Source organism: Cherax quadricarinatus, chromosome 65 (assembly GCF_038502225.1).
Source record: "Cherax quadricarinatus isolate ZL_2023a chromosome 65, ASM3850222v1, whole genome shotgun sequence".
Lineage (NCBI taxonomy): Eukaryota > Metazoa > Arthropoda > Malacostraca > Decapoda > Parastacidae > Cherax > Cherax quadricarinatus.
This window is the reverse complement of record NC_091356.1, coordinates 12,939,562-12,952,850: the sequence shown is the minus strand read 5'-3', so window position 1 is coordinate 12,952,850 and position 13,289 is coordinate 12,939,562. Positions and strand designations below refer to the sequence as shown.

The window sequence follows — 13,289 nt, the reverse complement described above, 5'->3', positions numbered from 1 at the left end:
TTCTCTGGCTTTCCACTTTGAATTTTTATTCTCACATAAAATTAAAGCTTTACTGTTATGCAGACTACTGCACTAGTGTAGAAATAGTATAAATAATATCAGTGCACTTGTGAAAGAATATTAAATTCACCAGTTGACATGTATTGGACGAGTGGCATGATTTGTTTACTTTTGAACTTTGGCAAAAATTTAATATTTCTGCTACTTTGAGCTCAATTTCAAGGTACTTTTCATTGTGAAACCAATCAAAATCATCTCAATTTCTGTAACATGTCTTCCTTTCTATAAAATGAGACCAGGAAAACTAGAATACAACCATAAATAGCATATGAAAATACACTGCAAAGTCGCCGTTTTAAAGCAAAAACACGGTCGTTTTTTTTTTCTCATTATGCACTGTGTGCTGCAAGATTTTTTTTATGTTGTGCACACTGACCACATAGACCCATTCTTTCATATGTAGGCCTACCAGCTTTCTCTTGCTAGATTTGAAGGTGCTAAAATCTATGCGTACTAGTATGGCACCAACCCTGGCGTGCAAGCCATACCAGTACGGCACCAACCCTGAAAGGGTTAAAAGGCGAGTGTTAATATGACATGACATCAGTGAATCCTTGGTGTTTGCCGTGCTGTTTGCTCTAGCTGGCGCTCAATGGAACTAGTGCTCCCACAAGGTACTAAGTGGTTCCAGATTTTTTAATACTGCGCATGCCGAGTGTTAAGACCCATTCCGTGCTGACCAGGCATTTCAGGTCAATCGTGCCAAATTAGGAGGCAGGAAAAATAAAACTTAGATTTACATTTGGAGCGCTAGCGGCAAGAACGTAGATCTACGTTTGGACAGTTTATGGGTTAAAATCAGATGGGTCAATACAAAATAACTTACTTGCTGTTTAAAGTAGCGCCGTTCCTCTTCATCGACTAACACCAGGTTCAAGTAATATCTCACCGAGAATTTTTTGTTGATGTCCCTCATGGTGGGGGTCAAGTCATAGCCAGCCAAAAACACTCTGATTGGGATGCTTTCACCACGCACTGGGGCTCCATCCATTATTTCATACTTGGCAATGGTTTCATTCTCATTGAAAGTGTTGGGTCCTGTAAGTGATATTGTAACTAGAGAGGATTTGACAGCATTAGAAGAAAAGATATACACAGCTATTCTCTGCACCAAACCCCAGTAAATACAACAAAACATTTATGAAAGGCTTGATAAACTACAGCCTCTCCTCACTTAACAACGGGGTTCCGTTTCTAAGAGTAGGTCGGTAAGCAAACTGGTTGTTAAGCAAGGAGTTATACTATATTGGCAGTGGGTTTGTGTCAACCATTTCGGATATTTTTTAAGTCACTTTTACACCATTTACAACATTTTTAGCAGATTTTTAACTGTTTATACAGTAGTGTACTGTATACTGTAATAAACAGAATAGAGGAAATCAGCTCTAATATACTGGTTGGAGAGCTGGTCCTAAGTCCAAGTGGTCGGTAAACAAGTATGTATGTCGCTATGTGAGAAGAGGCTGTGCTGATACCCTTCCTCTCCCTCTCTCTCTCTCTCTCTCTCCTATCCCCCCCTCCTCTTCTATCAAAGCATGTTAATTAAAAAAATGAAAAATCATTTAAAAATAGAAGTGAATGGAGACAAATGGTTTTTTGAACCCGATGAGCTGTTGGAGTGTGAAAAGGGTAATATTTTGTGAAGAGATTCAGGGAAACCGGTTAGCTGGACTTGAGTCCTGGAGGTGGGAAGTACAATGCCTGCACTTTAAAGGAGGAGTTTGGGATATTGGCAGTTCAGAGTGACATCTAAACTGTTGTATCTGAGTGCCTCTGCAAAGACAGTGATTATGTGTGAATGATGGTGAAAGTGTTGAATGATGATGAAAGTTTTTTCTTTCTTTATGGGTCACCCTTCCTGGAACCCCGAGTTTCAAATGCATCGACTATCGAATGCTTCAACCATGTACCAGACCTGTCCGCTTCCCCGCGCCTGCCCGCATCCTCCGCGCAGGCATCGTGAGCCAGTCTGGCTTTGTTTATGCTTGAGTGAACACTAACCTGAGCGCTCATTTAAACATTTCATAATTAATTCATTTAGTTTGATGCTTGTTTATTAAGTGCGACTGTGAAATAAGCTACCATGGTGGTGGATGGTGGTGGTAGATGGTGGCGGTGGCGGCGGCGGCGGCGGCGGTGTTGGTGGTGGATGGTGCCTGCTTCAGAGATTAAGGAGATTTGTGCAATGTGGAATACGGTGCAGGAATTTGCTGAAAAATATCACCCTGAGCAAGGTGAAACAAGCCATCTCTGCAACCAGTTCAGTGACAGAACCATGTCCCATTTAGGGAAATCTTAAAGAACAGAAATAACCCCAGATAAGGACTTGCTACCTAAAGTCTTTATGGAAGGGGATTCCCCTTCCAAACAATAAGTGCTCCCTCACTCCTTCTCTCCCTATCTTCCAGATGCCATCAACAATCATCAATAAAGGTAAGTAAAAATGTTATCTTATATGTTTATTTAAATGTTTATTTATCTATTACTAATTGTACTATGTATGCTTTTTGTGTGTATGTAAAACTATAATTAATCTCTATAAATATATTTGTTTGTTAATATTTTTGGGGTTTCTGGAACGGATTAATTGTATTTACAGTATTTCTTACGGGAAATATTGCTTCGAGTTTCGAACATTTCGACTTTAGAACTAGCTCCTGGAACGGATTCAGTTCGAAACTCGGGGTACCACTGTATATGCAGTAGTTGATAAGAATTTGCCTCAATAGCAGGATGACCTCCAACAGCTATTGGAGTTTCTAAAAAAAAAAAAAAAATGTAAAAAATGAAGACTGGGCACCATGATCGTAGTTTCACTGAATCCTGCCTCTACCCTTCTGGAAAGAAGACTAGAAAGTAAGTGATGGTAAATGATACTGTTTTTGGGTCACCTTGATTTGAAGGAAAATGGCCAATGTTAGAAACATGACTAAAAAAAATTAATAAACAATCAATTAATAAGTTACCTGAGCCTGTAGTTTCCCTTTTGATGATAGCAATTTCCATATGCTTGATCTTGATGCGTACTAACAGAAAATAAATTTTGCCAACAATTACATCTTTTAGATGATACCTGAAACAACAAAAGTTAAACAGGTTGAGTGCAAGGAAGCAATGAACACTCATTACAATATTAATGAAGAATGATATAAGGAAGTCCTAGGTAGTAGGTTGGTAGACAGCAACTGCTCAGGGAGGTACTACCATCCTGCCAAGCGAGTGTAAAACAGAATCCTGTAATTGTTTTACATGATGGTAGGATTGCTGGTATCTTTTTTTCTGTCTCATAAACATGCAAGATTTCAGGTACGTATTGCTACTTCTACTTACACTTAGGTCACACTACACATACATGTACAAGCATACATATACACACTCCTCTGAGTTTTCTGCTATTTTCTTTCAAGTTCTTCTTTCTTCTTTCAACAAACCGGCCGTATCCCACCGAGGCAGGGTGGCAACAAAAGGAAAAGCGAAAGTTTCTCCTTTTACATTTAGTAATATATACAGGAGAAGGGGTTACTAGCCCCTTGCTGCCGGAATTTTAGTCGCCTCGTACAACACGCAGGGCTTATGGAGGAAGAATTCTGTTCCACTTCCCCATGGAGATAAGAGGAAATAAACAAGAACTAGAAAGAAAATAGAAGAAAACCTAGAAGGTGTGTATATAAATGTTTGTACATGTATGTGTAGTGTGACCCAAGAGTAAGTAGAAGTAGCAAGACTTATCTGAAAATCTTGCATGTTCATGAGACAGAAAACAAGGACACCAGAAATCCTATCATCATGTAAAACAATTACAGGCTTTCGTTTTACACTCACTTGGCAGGACAGTAGTACCTCCCTGGGTGGTTTCTGTCTACCAACCTACTACCTAGCTTTCTAGTTCTTGTTCTTGTTTATTTCCTCTTATCTCCATGGAAAAGTGGAACAGAATTCTTCCTCCATAAGCCATACGTGTTGTAAGAGGTGACTAAAATGCCGGGAGCAAGAGGCTAGTAACCCTTTCTCCTGTATAGATTACTAAATTTAAAAAGAGAAACTTTTGATTTTCTTTTTTGGCTACCCTGCCTCAGTTGGATATGGCCGGTTTGTTGAAAAAAAAAAATGCAAGATTTCAGATACGTCCTGCTACTTTTGCTTATACTTAGGTCACACTGCACATACATGTACAAGCATATATATATATATTCACACCCCTCTGGATTTTCCTCTATCTTCTTACTAGCCCCCTTTTTTTTTTTCAACAAGTCAGCCATTTCCCACCAAGGCACGGTAACCCAAAAAGAAAGAACATCCCCAATAAGAAAATACCTTCATCATCATTCAACACTTTCATCTCACTCACACATAATCACTGTCTTTGCAGAAGCACCCAGATACAACAGTTTAGAAGCATATATAACATACCCCTCCAAAATGTCAATATCCCAAACCCCTCCTTTAAAGTACAGACATTGTACTTCCCATTTCCAGTACTCAAGTCCGGCTATAGAAATATAACTGGTTTCCCTGAATCCCTTCACTAAATATTACCCTGCTCACACTCCAACAGCTCGTCAGGTCCCAAAAACCATTCATCTCCATTCACTCCTATCTAACACGCTCACACATGCTTGCTGGAAGTCCAAGCCCCTCACCCACGAAACCTCCCTTACCCTCTTCCTCCAACCTTTTTGAGGATGACCCCTACCTCGCCTGCCTTCCCCTACAGATTTATACACTCTTCAGGTCATTCTATTTTGATCCATTCTCTCTAAATGACCAAACCACCTCAACAACCCCTCTTCAGCCCTATGACTAATACTTTTAGTAACTCCACACCTCCTCCTAATTTCCACACTCCAAATTCTCTGCATAATGTTTACACCACACATTACCCTTAGACAGAACATCTCCACTGCCTACAGCTGAATCCTTGCTGCAGCACTTGCAACCCAAGCTTCACACCCATATAGAAGTGTTGGTACCACTATACATTCGTACATTCCCTTCTTTGTCTCCATGGATAACACTTTTTTGTCACCACAGATACCTCAACACACCACTCACCTTTTTTCCTTCATCAATTCTATGGTTAACATCATCCTTCATAAGCCCATCCGCCGACACGTCAACTCCCAAATATCTGAAAACATTCACTTCTTCCATAATCCCTCTCTCCAATGTGACATCCAATTTTTCTTTATCTAAATCATTTTATACTCTCATCACCTTACTCTTATCTATGTTCACTTTCAACTATCTACCTTTACACACTCTCCCAAACTCGTCCACTAACTTTTGCAGCTTTTTAGATTCTCCCATAAGCACAGTATCATCAGCAAAAAGTAACTGTGTCAACTCCCATTTTATATTTAAATCCCCATAATTTAATCCCACCCCTCTACCCAACACCCTAGCTTTTACTTCTTTTACAACCCCATCTATAAATATATTAAATATCCATGGTGACATTACACATCCCTGTCTAAGACCTACTTTTACCGGGAAGTAGTCTCCCTCTCTTCTACACACCCTAACCTGAGCCTCACTATCCTCATAAAAACTCTTTACAGCATTTAGTAACTTACCACCTATTCCATATACTTGAACATCTGCCATATTGCTCCCCTATCCACTCTATCACATGCCTTTTCTGAATCCATAAATGCAATTAAAACTTCCCTACCGTTATCTAAATACTGTTCACATATATGCTTCAATGTAAACATTTGATCTACACATCCCTTACCCACTCTAAAGCCTCCTTGCTCATCTGAAATCCTACTCTCTGTCTTACCTCTATCTTATTAGTTCTTGTTCTTGTTTATTTCTGCTTATCTCCATGGAGGAAGTGGAACAGAATTCTTTCTCCCTAAGCCATGTGTGTCGTAAGAGGCAACTAAAATGCTGGAAGCAAGGAGTTAGTAACCCCTTCTCCTGTATATATTATTAAATTTAAAAGGAGAAACTTTCGTTTTTCCTTTTGGGCCACCCCGCCTCGGTGGGATACGGCCAGTTTGTTGAAAGAAGAGATAAGAAAATATTGAAGGAAAACATGAAAAACTGATACTGTACTGTATAATGTAATTCTTTGTTTTTTTAGTTTTCCGTGTGAATTAATGATATGTAACCCTACAATGACACGTTTGATACTCCATTCACGGCACTTTAACATTTCAAAAATGGAGCCCATAACATCCATGGAGCAATCCCATATCAAAGCTAAGCAAGTATTACAGTAATGAAAACTATTAAGAACCACAAGAAGATGAAGGTAATTATGCACTGACTAACCGAAGTTTCTTAGACAAAAAACAAATTCAAACTGCTGATATATTTATTGAATAATTATATATGTACTTACTTAGATTTGTTGTATTCAAATTCAATATGTAGGCAATCTTCAATACCAACTTCCATTTTGATAGAGTTGTTCATCTCAGGGTAGGATGAAAGCGTATGTACAAGCAAATCCATTTCCCGTGCAATGTCTGACAATCTTCTTACAATTGTTACTCTTAAAAAGTATCTGTAAATGAAGCAAATACAAAATGAAGACTGTATTTCAAGTGTGTGTGAAAGGTTTGTAAAGAAAAAGCTAACAATTAAAAATATTCACTGTAAAAAGGAAGGTGGGTGCAGGAGGAAAGAGGAGTAATTGGTGGAATGATGAAGTAAAGGGTGTGATAAAAGAGAAAAAGTTAGCTTATGGGAGGTTTTTACAAAGCAGAAGTGTTATAAGAAGAGTAGAGTATATGGAGAGTAAAAGAACGGTGAAGAGAGTGGTGAGAGAGTGCAAAAGGAGAGCAGATGATAGTGTGGGAGAGCCACTGTCAAGGAATTTTAATGAAAATAAGAAAAATTTTTGGAGTTAAACAAGTTTAGAAAGCCTAGAGAATGAATGGATGTCAGCTAACAACAGAGTAGGGGAGTTAGTAGATGGGGAGATGGAGGTTTTGGATAGATGGCGAGAATATTTTGAGGAACTTTTAAATGTCAACAAAGAAAGGGAAGCGGTAATTTCATGCACTGGCCAGGGAGGTATACCATCTTTTAAGAGTGAAGAAGAACAGGATGTGAGTGTGAGGGAGGTGCGTGAGGCATTACATAGAATGAAAGGGGGTAAAGCAGCTGAAACTGACGGGATCATGACAGAAATGTTAAAAACAGGGGGGATATAGTGTTGGAGTGGTTGGTATTTTTGTTTAATAAATGTATGAAAGAGGGGAAGGTACTAAATGACATGGAGAGCATATAAATCTATAGGGGAAGGAAGGCGGGGTAGGGGCCATCCTCGAAAAGGTTGGAAGGGGTAGGGGAGGTTTTGTGGGCGAGGGGCTTGGACTTCCAGCAGACGTGCATGAGCGTGTTCGATAGGAGTGAATGGAGACAAATGGTATTTGGGACCTGACGATCTGTTGGAGTGTGAGCAGGGTAATATTTAGTGAAGGGATTCAGGGAAACCGGTTATTTTTGAATAGCCGGACTTGAGTCCTGGAAATGGGAAGTACAATGACCGCACTCTAAAGGAGGGGTTCGGGATATTAGCGGTTTGGAGGGATATGTTGTGTATCTTTATACGTATATGCTTCTAAACTGTTGTGTTCTGAGCACCTCTGCAAAAACAGTGACTGTGTGTGCGTGAGGTGAAAGTGCTGAATGATGATGAAAGTATTTTCTTTTTGGGGATTTTCTTTCTTTTTGGGTCACCCTGCCTCAGTGGGAGACGGCCGACTTGTTAATAAAAAAGAAAAACAAAAAAAAAGTTCCATGACAGTATTGTGGCTTTTATTCTTTGAGCTTGACTACATGTAAACTAGATTACAGGGATAAACCCAAATGTTTAGACTTAGGACTTGACATGCTGTTGGAGTATGAGCAAGGTAACATTTATGAAGGGATTCAGGGAAACCGGAAGGCCAGACTTGAGTCCTGGAGATGGGAAGTACAGTATCTGCACTCTAAAGGAGGGGTGTTAATGTTGCAGTTTTATAACTGTAGCGTAAGCATGAATGATGAAAGCTTTATTTTTTCAGGCCACCCTGCCTTAGTGGGAAATGGCTGATGTGTTAATAATAATAATAATATACAACTCAATCATTGTTAAGACCTCACATGGGTCTATCCAGCACAGTTCTGGTTTCCACAACAGAGGACATAAATGCACTGAGAAATACAGGGAAGGAAGAGAATTTAGCTCCCTCATCAGGAATTTTTCCTACAAAGATTATAAACTCTGAACATAGCTCTTATGAAAATAGTAGAATGAGGGATTATATGAATCTGGTGTATATGTAAAAGACACATATAAATAAAGAGGTTATTAATAAGGTGCTGAAGAGGATTAACCCTTTCAGGGTTTCTGACGTACTAGTACGGCTTATGCACCAGGGTTTTTGACGTACTAGTACGCCTAAATTCTAGAGCCCTCAAATCTAGTGAGAGAAAGCTGGTAGGCCTACATATGAAAGAATGGGTCTATGTGGTCAGTGTTCACAGTATAAAAAAAATCCTGCAGCACACAGTGCATAATGAGAAAAAAAAACTTTGACAGTGTTTTTGGTTTAACCCTTAAATGGTCCAAACGTATATATACGTTTTTTCAACATCTGAAAGTATGTAAAAAAATGTAGATCTTCTGTTTTGTTTTACATTTGAAAACGTGTAAAAAAAAACTTTCATCTACATTTTTTTTGTTACATTTGAAAATGTTAAAAAAAGTAGATCTACTTTTGTAGCTACGAATTTGAACGTCGATTTGTTTGGACCTTTTAAGGGTTAAAACAGCGACTTTGCACTGTATTTTCGTATGGTATTTATGACGGTTTTCTAGTTTTCCTGGTCTCATTTTCTAGAATGGAAGACATATTACAGAAACTGAGATAATTTTGATTGGTTTTACAATGAAAAGTACCTTGAAATTGAGCTCAAAATAGCAGAAATCTTCAATTTTTGCCAAAGTTCAAAAGTAAACAAATCATGCTACATGTCCAATACACATCAACTGGCGAGTCTAATATTCTTTCACAAGTGCGCTGATATTATTTATACCAATTTTCTACACTAATGCAGTAGTCTGCATAACAGTAAATCTTCTATTTTTTTGTGAGAATAAAAATAATTCAGTGAAAAGCAAAAGAATGTAAGAGGGGCATGGGAACATGACTAACGAACAGAGGAAATGTTATTTTAGTGCCAGGAATGTCTTTCTTGTTTATTCTGGACCTCATTTAAAAATTGGCATCTTTTGAAATTTGTGTGAAATTGTCAAAATTGCTAAATTCTGACCACTTTATTGGACAGTTGAAATCGGTAAATGGGTGGTTTCTTGTACTCATTCGATAGAAAAAATTAAATTCTAGCGAAATAGTTTTGATTTTTGTCGACTAGTACACTGGAACTGGCCCAAAAATAGGGCTCAATGTGGGCAAAATTGCCGATGCGTAAACATTGTCGAGACCGCTAACTTCGCGAGAGCATAATTCCCTAAGTTTTCATCAAATTTCATACTTTTGGTGTCATTATGATCGGGAAAAGATTCTTTATCTTTTCATAAGAATTTTTTTTTTTTTTTTTTAAATTGTCAACCCTGAGAACAAGTCTGGGAGAGGGCCTGTCGACCCTGAAAGGGTTAATGGTAATAGAAATCAAATACTAAGCTTTTATTAAAGAAATGCTCTGCTCATGTTTTTCCAAGATGACTTGGTAAAGATCTCATTGAGCTGAACATCACTTTTAATAAAGGTGTGCTCTTCCTGTGTATCTTTGATTTGTAACAGAAATTACAATGTTATGCCACAGTAAGTGAAAACGTCATCATTTACCTTAGTCTAACATTAGTGCCAGAATATGACTCGTAAGGCTTCTCCACCTGATTAAACTCGAAGTCAAAGGTGGTATTGTGTGTAAGTTCTCCAGGCCTTGCTAGCTCCTTCACCAGAGATGTGAATTCATGGTGATTACCTCGGTCATAGTAGAGCTCAATTTGCCCAACAAATTCTATTTTCACACCTTGGTGTTCCAAACGTCCTCCAGGTTTTTTGAGGGCAACATTCACCTGTAAACAAACAGGAATCAAATGAAGTCTCAGTTTTAAGATTTTTATGAAAAAAAGAGAAATGAACAATAAATACACACCCCAAAATTGTAATTACCAGCTACCAGCAATAAAAGTAGCTCCTTCTAACACACTCAGTTTAGTAAATTGCACATATGCCTACCAACAGTCCATTATTGTTATTATTATTGTTATTATTATAATTATTATTATTATTATTATTATTATTATTATTATTATTATTATTATTATTATTATTTATATATTATAATTATCAACAAATTTTGCTAAGAATAAGAAAAAATTCTGGAGTGTGATAAACAGGTTAAGAAAGACTAAGGGACAAATGAATTTGTCAGATAAAAACAGAGTAAGGGAGTTAGTAGATAGGAACCTGGAGGTATTGGGTAGATGGCAGGAATATTTTCAGGAACTTTTAAATTTTAACCCTTAAACGGTCCAAACAGATCGACGTTCAAATTCGTAGTGCTACAAAAGTAGATCTACTTTTTTTTACATATTTTCAAATATAACAAAAAAAAATGTAGATAAAAGTTTTTTTTACACGTTTTCACATGTAAAACAAAAAAGAAGATCTACATTTTTTTACATAATTTCAGAAGTTGAAAAAACGTATATATACGTATGGACCATTTAAGAGTTAACCCTTTCAGGGTCCGTCCCATAGATCTACGGCTTTACGGTGAGTGTCCAAACCGTAGATCTACGCCATGAGCTCAGCTCACTCTGATAAACTGTGAGTGGTACATTTGGGCCTAGATATGAGAGAATACATCTATGTGGTATGTGTGCACCACATAAAACAGATCCTGCAGCACACTGTGTATAATTAGAGAAAAAAACTGAAATCATGATTTTTCGATTAAAACAGCAACTTTGCAGTGTTTTTTCGTATGTTTTTTATAGTTGTATTTGCGATTTCTTGGTCTCATTTGATAGAATGGAAGACATATTACAGAAATAGAGATGATTTTGATTGGTTTTAGCACTGGAAATGGCTTGAAACTGAGCTCAAAGTAGCGGAAATGTTAAATTTTTGCCGATATTCAAGAGTAAACAAACGACCTCACACATCTAATACACATCAGCTGGTGGGTCTAATATACATTCACAAATATGGTGATGATATTTATACAATTATTAAAGTATTGCATAACACTAAATCTTCTATTTTTTGGTGTGAATAAAAATTCATTATGTGAATAAAAAATCAAAATGGAATTTATTTGTAAAGCCTCAAAACATAACTAATGAACAGAGGAAATGTTAGTTTAGTGCCAGGAATGCCTACATTGTTTATTCTGGACCCTATTTTGAAATTGGAATATTTTGAACTTTGTGTTAAATTGGCCAAATTAACAATTTCCGATCACTTTATTTTGTAGTTGAAACAGTTGACTTGGCGATTTCTTGTGCTCAATCGATAGAATAGAAGTAATACTAGTGAAATAGCTAAGAATTTGGTTGATTGGAATAATGTAATTGGCCTAAAATGGGAGTCAAAGTCGGCAAAATCGCCGATTCGTAAATATCGCTGACACATCAAAATTCGCGAGAGCATAATTTCGTCAATTTTCCACCAAATTTCGTACTTTTTGTTTTATCACCTTCACAAAAAGATTCTCTACGATTTCATAAGAAAAAATACAATTTTTTTTTTTTTTAAATTCTTGGACACTGGTGCGTGACTCCAGATTTGGGCCTTGGACCCTGAAAGGGTTAAAGAAAGGCAGGCAGTAATTCCATGTACGTACTGGCCAGGGAGGTACAATATCTTTTATGAATGAAGAACAGGATGTGAGTGTGGGGGAGGTGCATGAGGCATTACGTAGAATGAAAAGAGGTAAAGCAGCTGGAACTGACGGGATCATGACAGAAATGTTAAAAGCAGGGGGAGATATAGTGTTGAAGAGGTTGGCATTTTTGTTTAATAAATGTATGAATGAGGGGAAGGAACTTGGGAATTGGCAGAAAGCAGGTGTAGTTCCTTCATATAAGGGAAGGGGGACAAAAGAAATTGTAAAAATTATAGGTGAAGTTTACTGAGTAAACCAGGTAAAGTGTATGGTAGAGTTATTACTAAAAGAATTAGAGTAAGACAGAGAGCAGTATTGCAGATGAACAAGAAGGCTTTAGAATGGGTAGGGGATGTGTAGATCAGGTGTTTACATTGAAGCATATATGTGAACAGTATTTAGATAAAGGTAGGGAAGTTTTCATTGCATTTATGGATTTAGAGAAGGCATATGACAGAGTGGATAAGGGAGCAATGTGGCAGCTGTTGCAAGTGTATGGAACAGATAGTAAGTTACTAAATGTTGTAAAGAGTTTTTATGCAGATAGTGAGGTTCAGGTTAGGGTGTGTAGGAGAGAGAGAATATTTCACAGTAAAAGTAGGTCTTAGACAGGGATATGTAATGTCATCATGGCTGTTTAACATATTTATAGATGGGGTTGTAAAAAAAGTAAAAGCTAGGGAGTTGGGGAGAGGGGTGGGATTAAAATATGGGGAATCAAATACAAAATGGGAGTTGACACAGTTACTTCTTTGCTGATGATACTGTGCTTTTGGGAGATTCTAGAGAAAAGTTGCAAAGGTTAACGGACAAGTTTAGGAGGGTGTGTAAAGGTAGAAAGCTGAAAGTGAACATAGATAAGAGTAAGGTGATGAGGGTATCAAATGATTTGGAGAGAAAAAATTAGATATCACATTGGAGGGAGGGAGTATGAAAGAAGTGAATGTGTTCAGATAATTGGGAGTTGACTTGTCAGCAGATGGGTTTATGAAAGATAAGGTTAACCAGAGAATTGAAGGAAAAAAGGTGAGTGGTACGTTCAGGTATCTGTGGAGACAAAAAACATAACCCATGGAGGCAAAGAAGGGAATGTACAAAAGTACAGTGGTACCAATACTCTTATATGGGTGTAAAGCATGGATTGTAAATGCTGCAGCAAGGAGGAGGCTGGAGGCAGTGGAGATGTCTTGTCTAAGGGCAATGTGTGGTGTAAATATTATGCACAGAATTCAGAGTGTGGAAATCAGGAGGTGTGGAGCTACTAAAAGTATTATTCAGAGGGCTGAGGAGGGGTTGTTGAGGTGGTTTGCTCATTTAGAGAGAATGGAACAAAATAGAATGACCTGCAGAGCATATAAATCTGTAGGGGA

At 37.7% G+C, this 13,289-nt stretch overlaps 1 protein-coding gene across 2 annotated transcripts in view; it reads right to left on the bottom strand.

Annotated features, from left to right (window-relative positions):
- Vps26 (vacuolar protein sorting 26) overlaps positions 1 to 13,289 on the bottom strand; it is a 51,426-nt gene that overhangs the window by 27,514 nt on the left and 10,623 nt on the right. For both annotated transcript variants that reach the window (XM_053793790.2, XM_053793789.2), the window contains exons 3-6: positions 9,870 to 10,102; positions 6,410 to 6,574; positions 3,027 to 3,133; positions 887 to 1,098 (exon numbers count right to left, since the gene is read on the bottom strand). In XM_053793790.2, the coding sequence (XP_053649765.1) occupies positions 887 to 1,098; positions 3,027 to 3,133; positions 6,410 to 6,574; positions 9,870 to 10,102 (717 nt within the window). The remainder of the gene's footprint in view (positions 1 to 886; positions 1,099 to 3,026; positions 3,134 to 6,409; positions 6,575 to 9,869; positions 10,103 to 13,289) is intronic.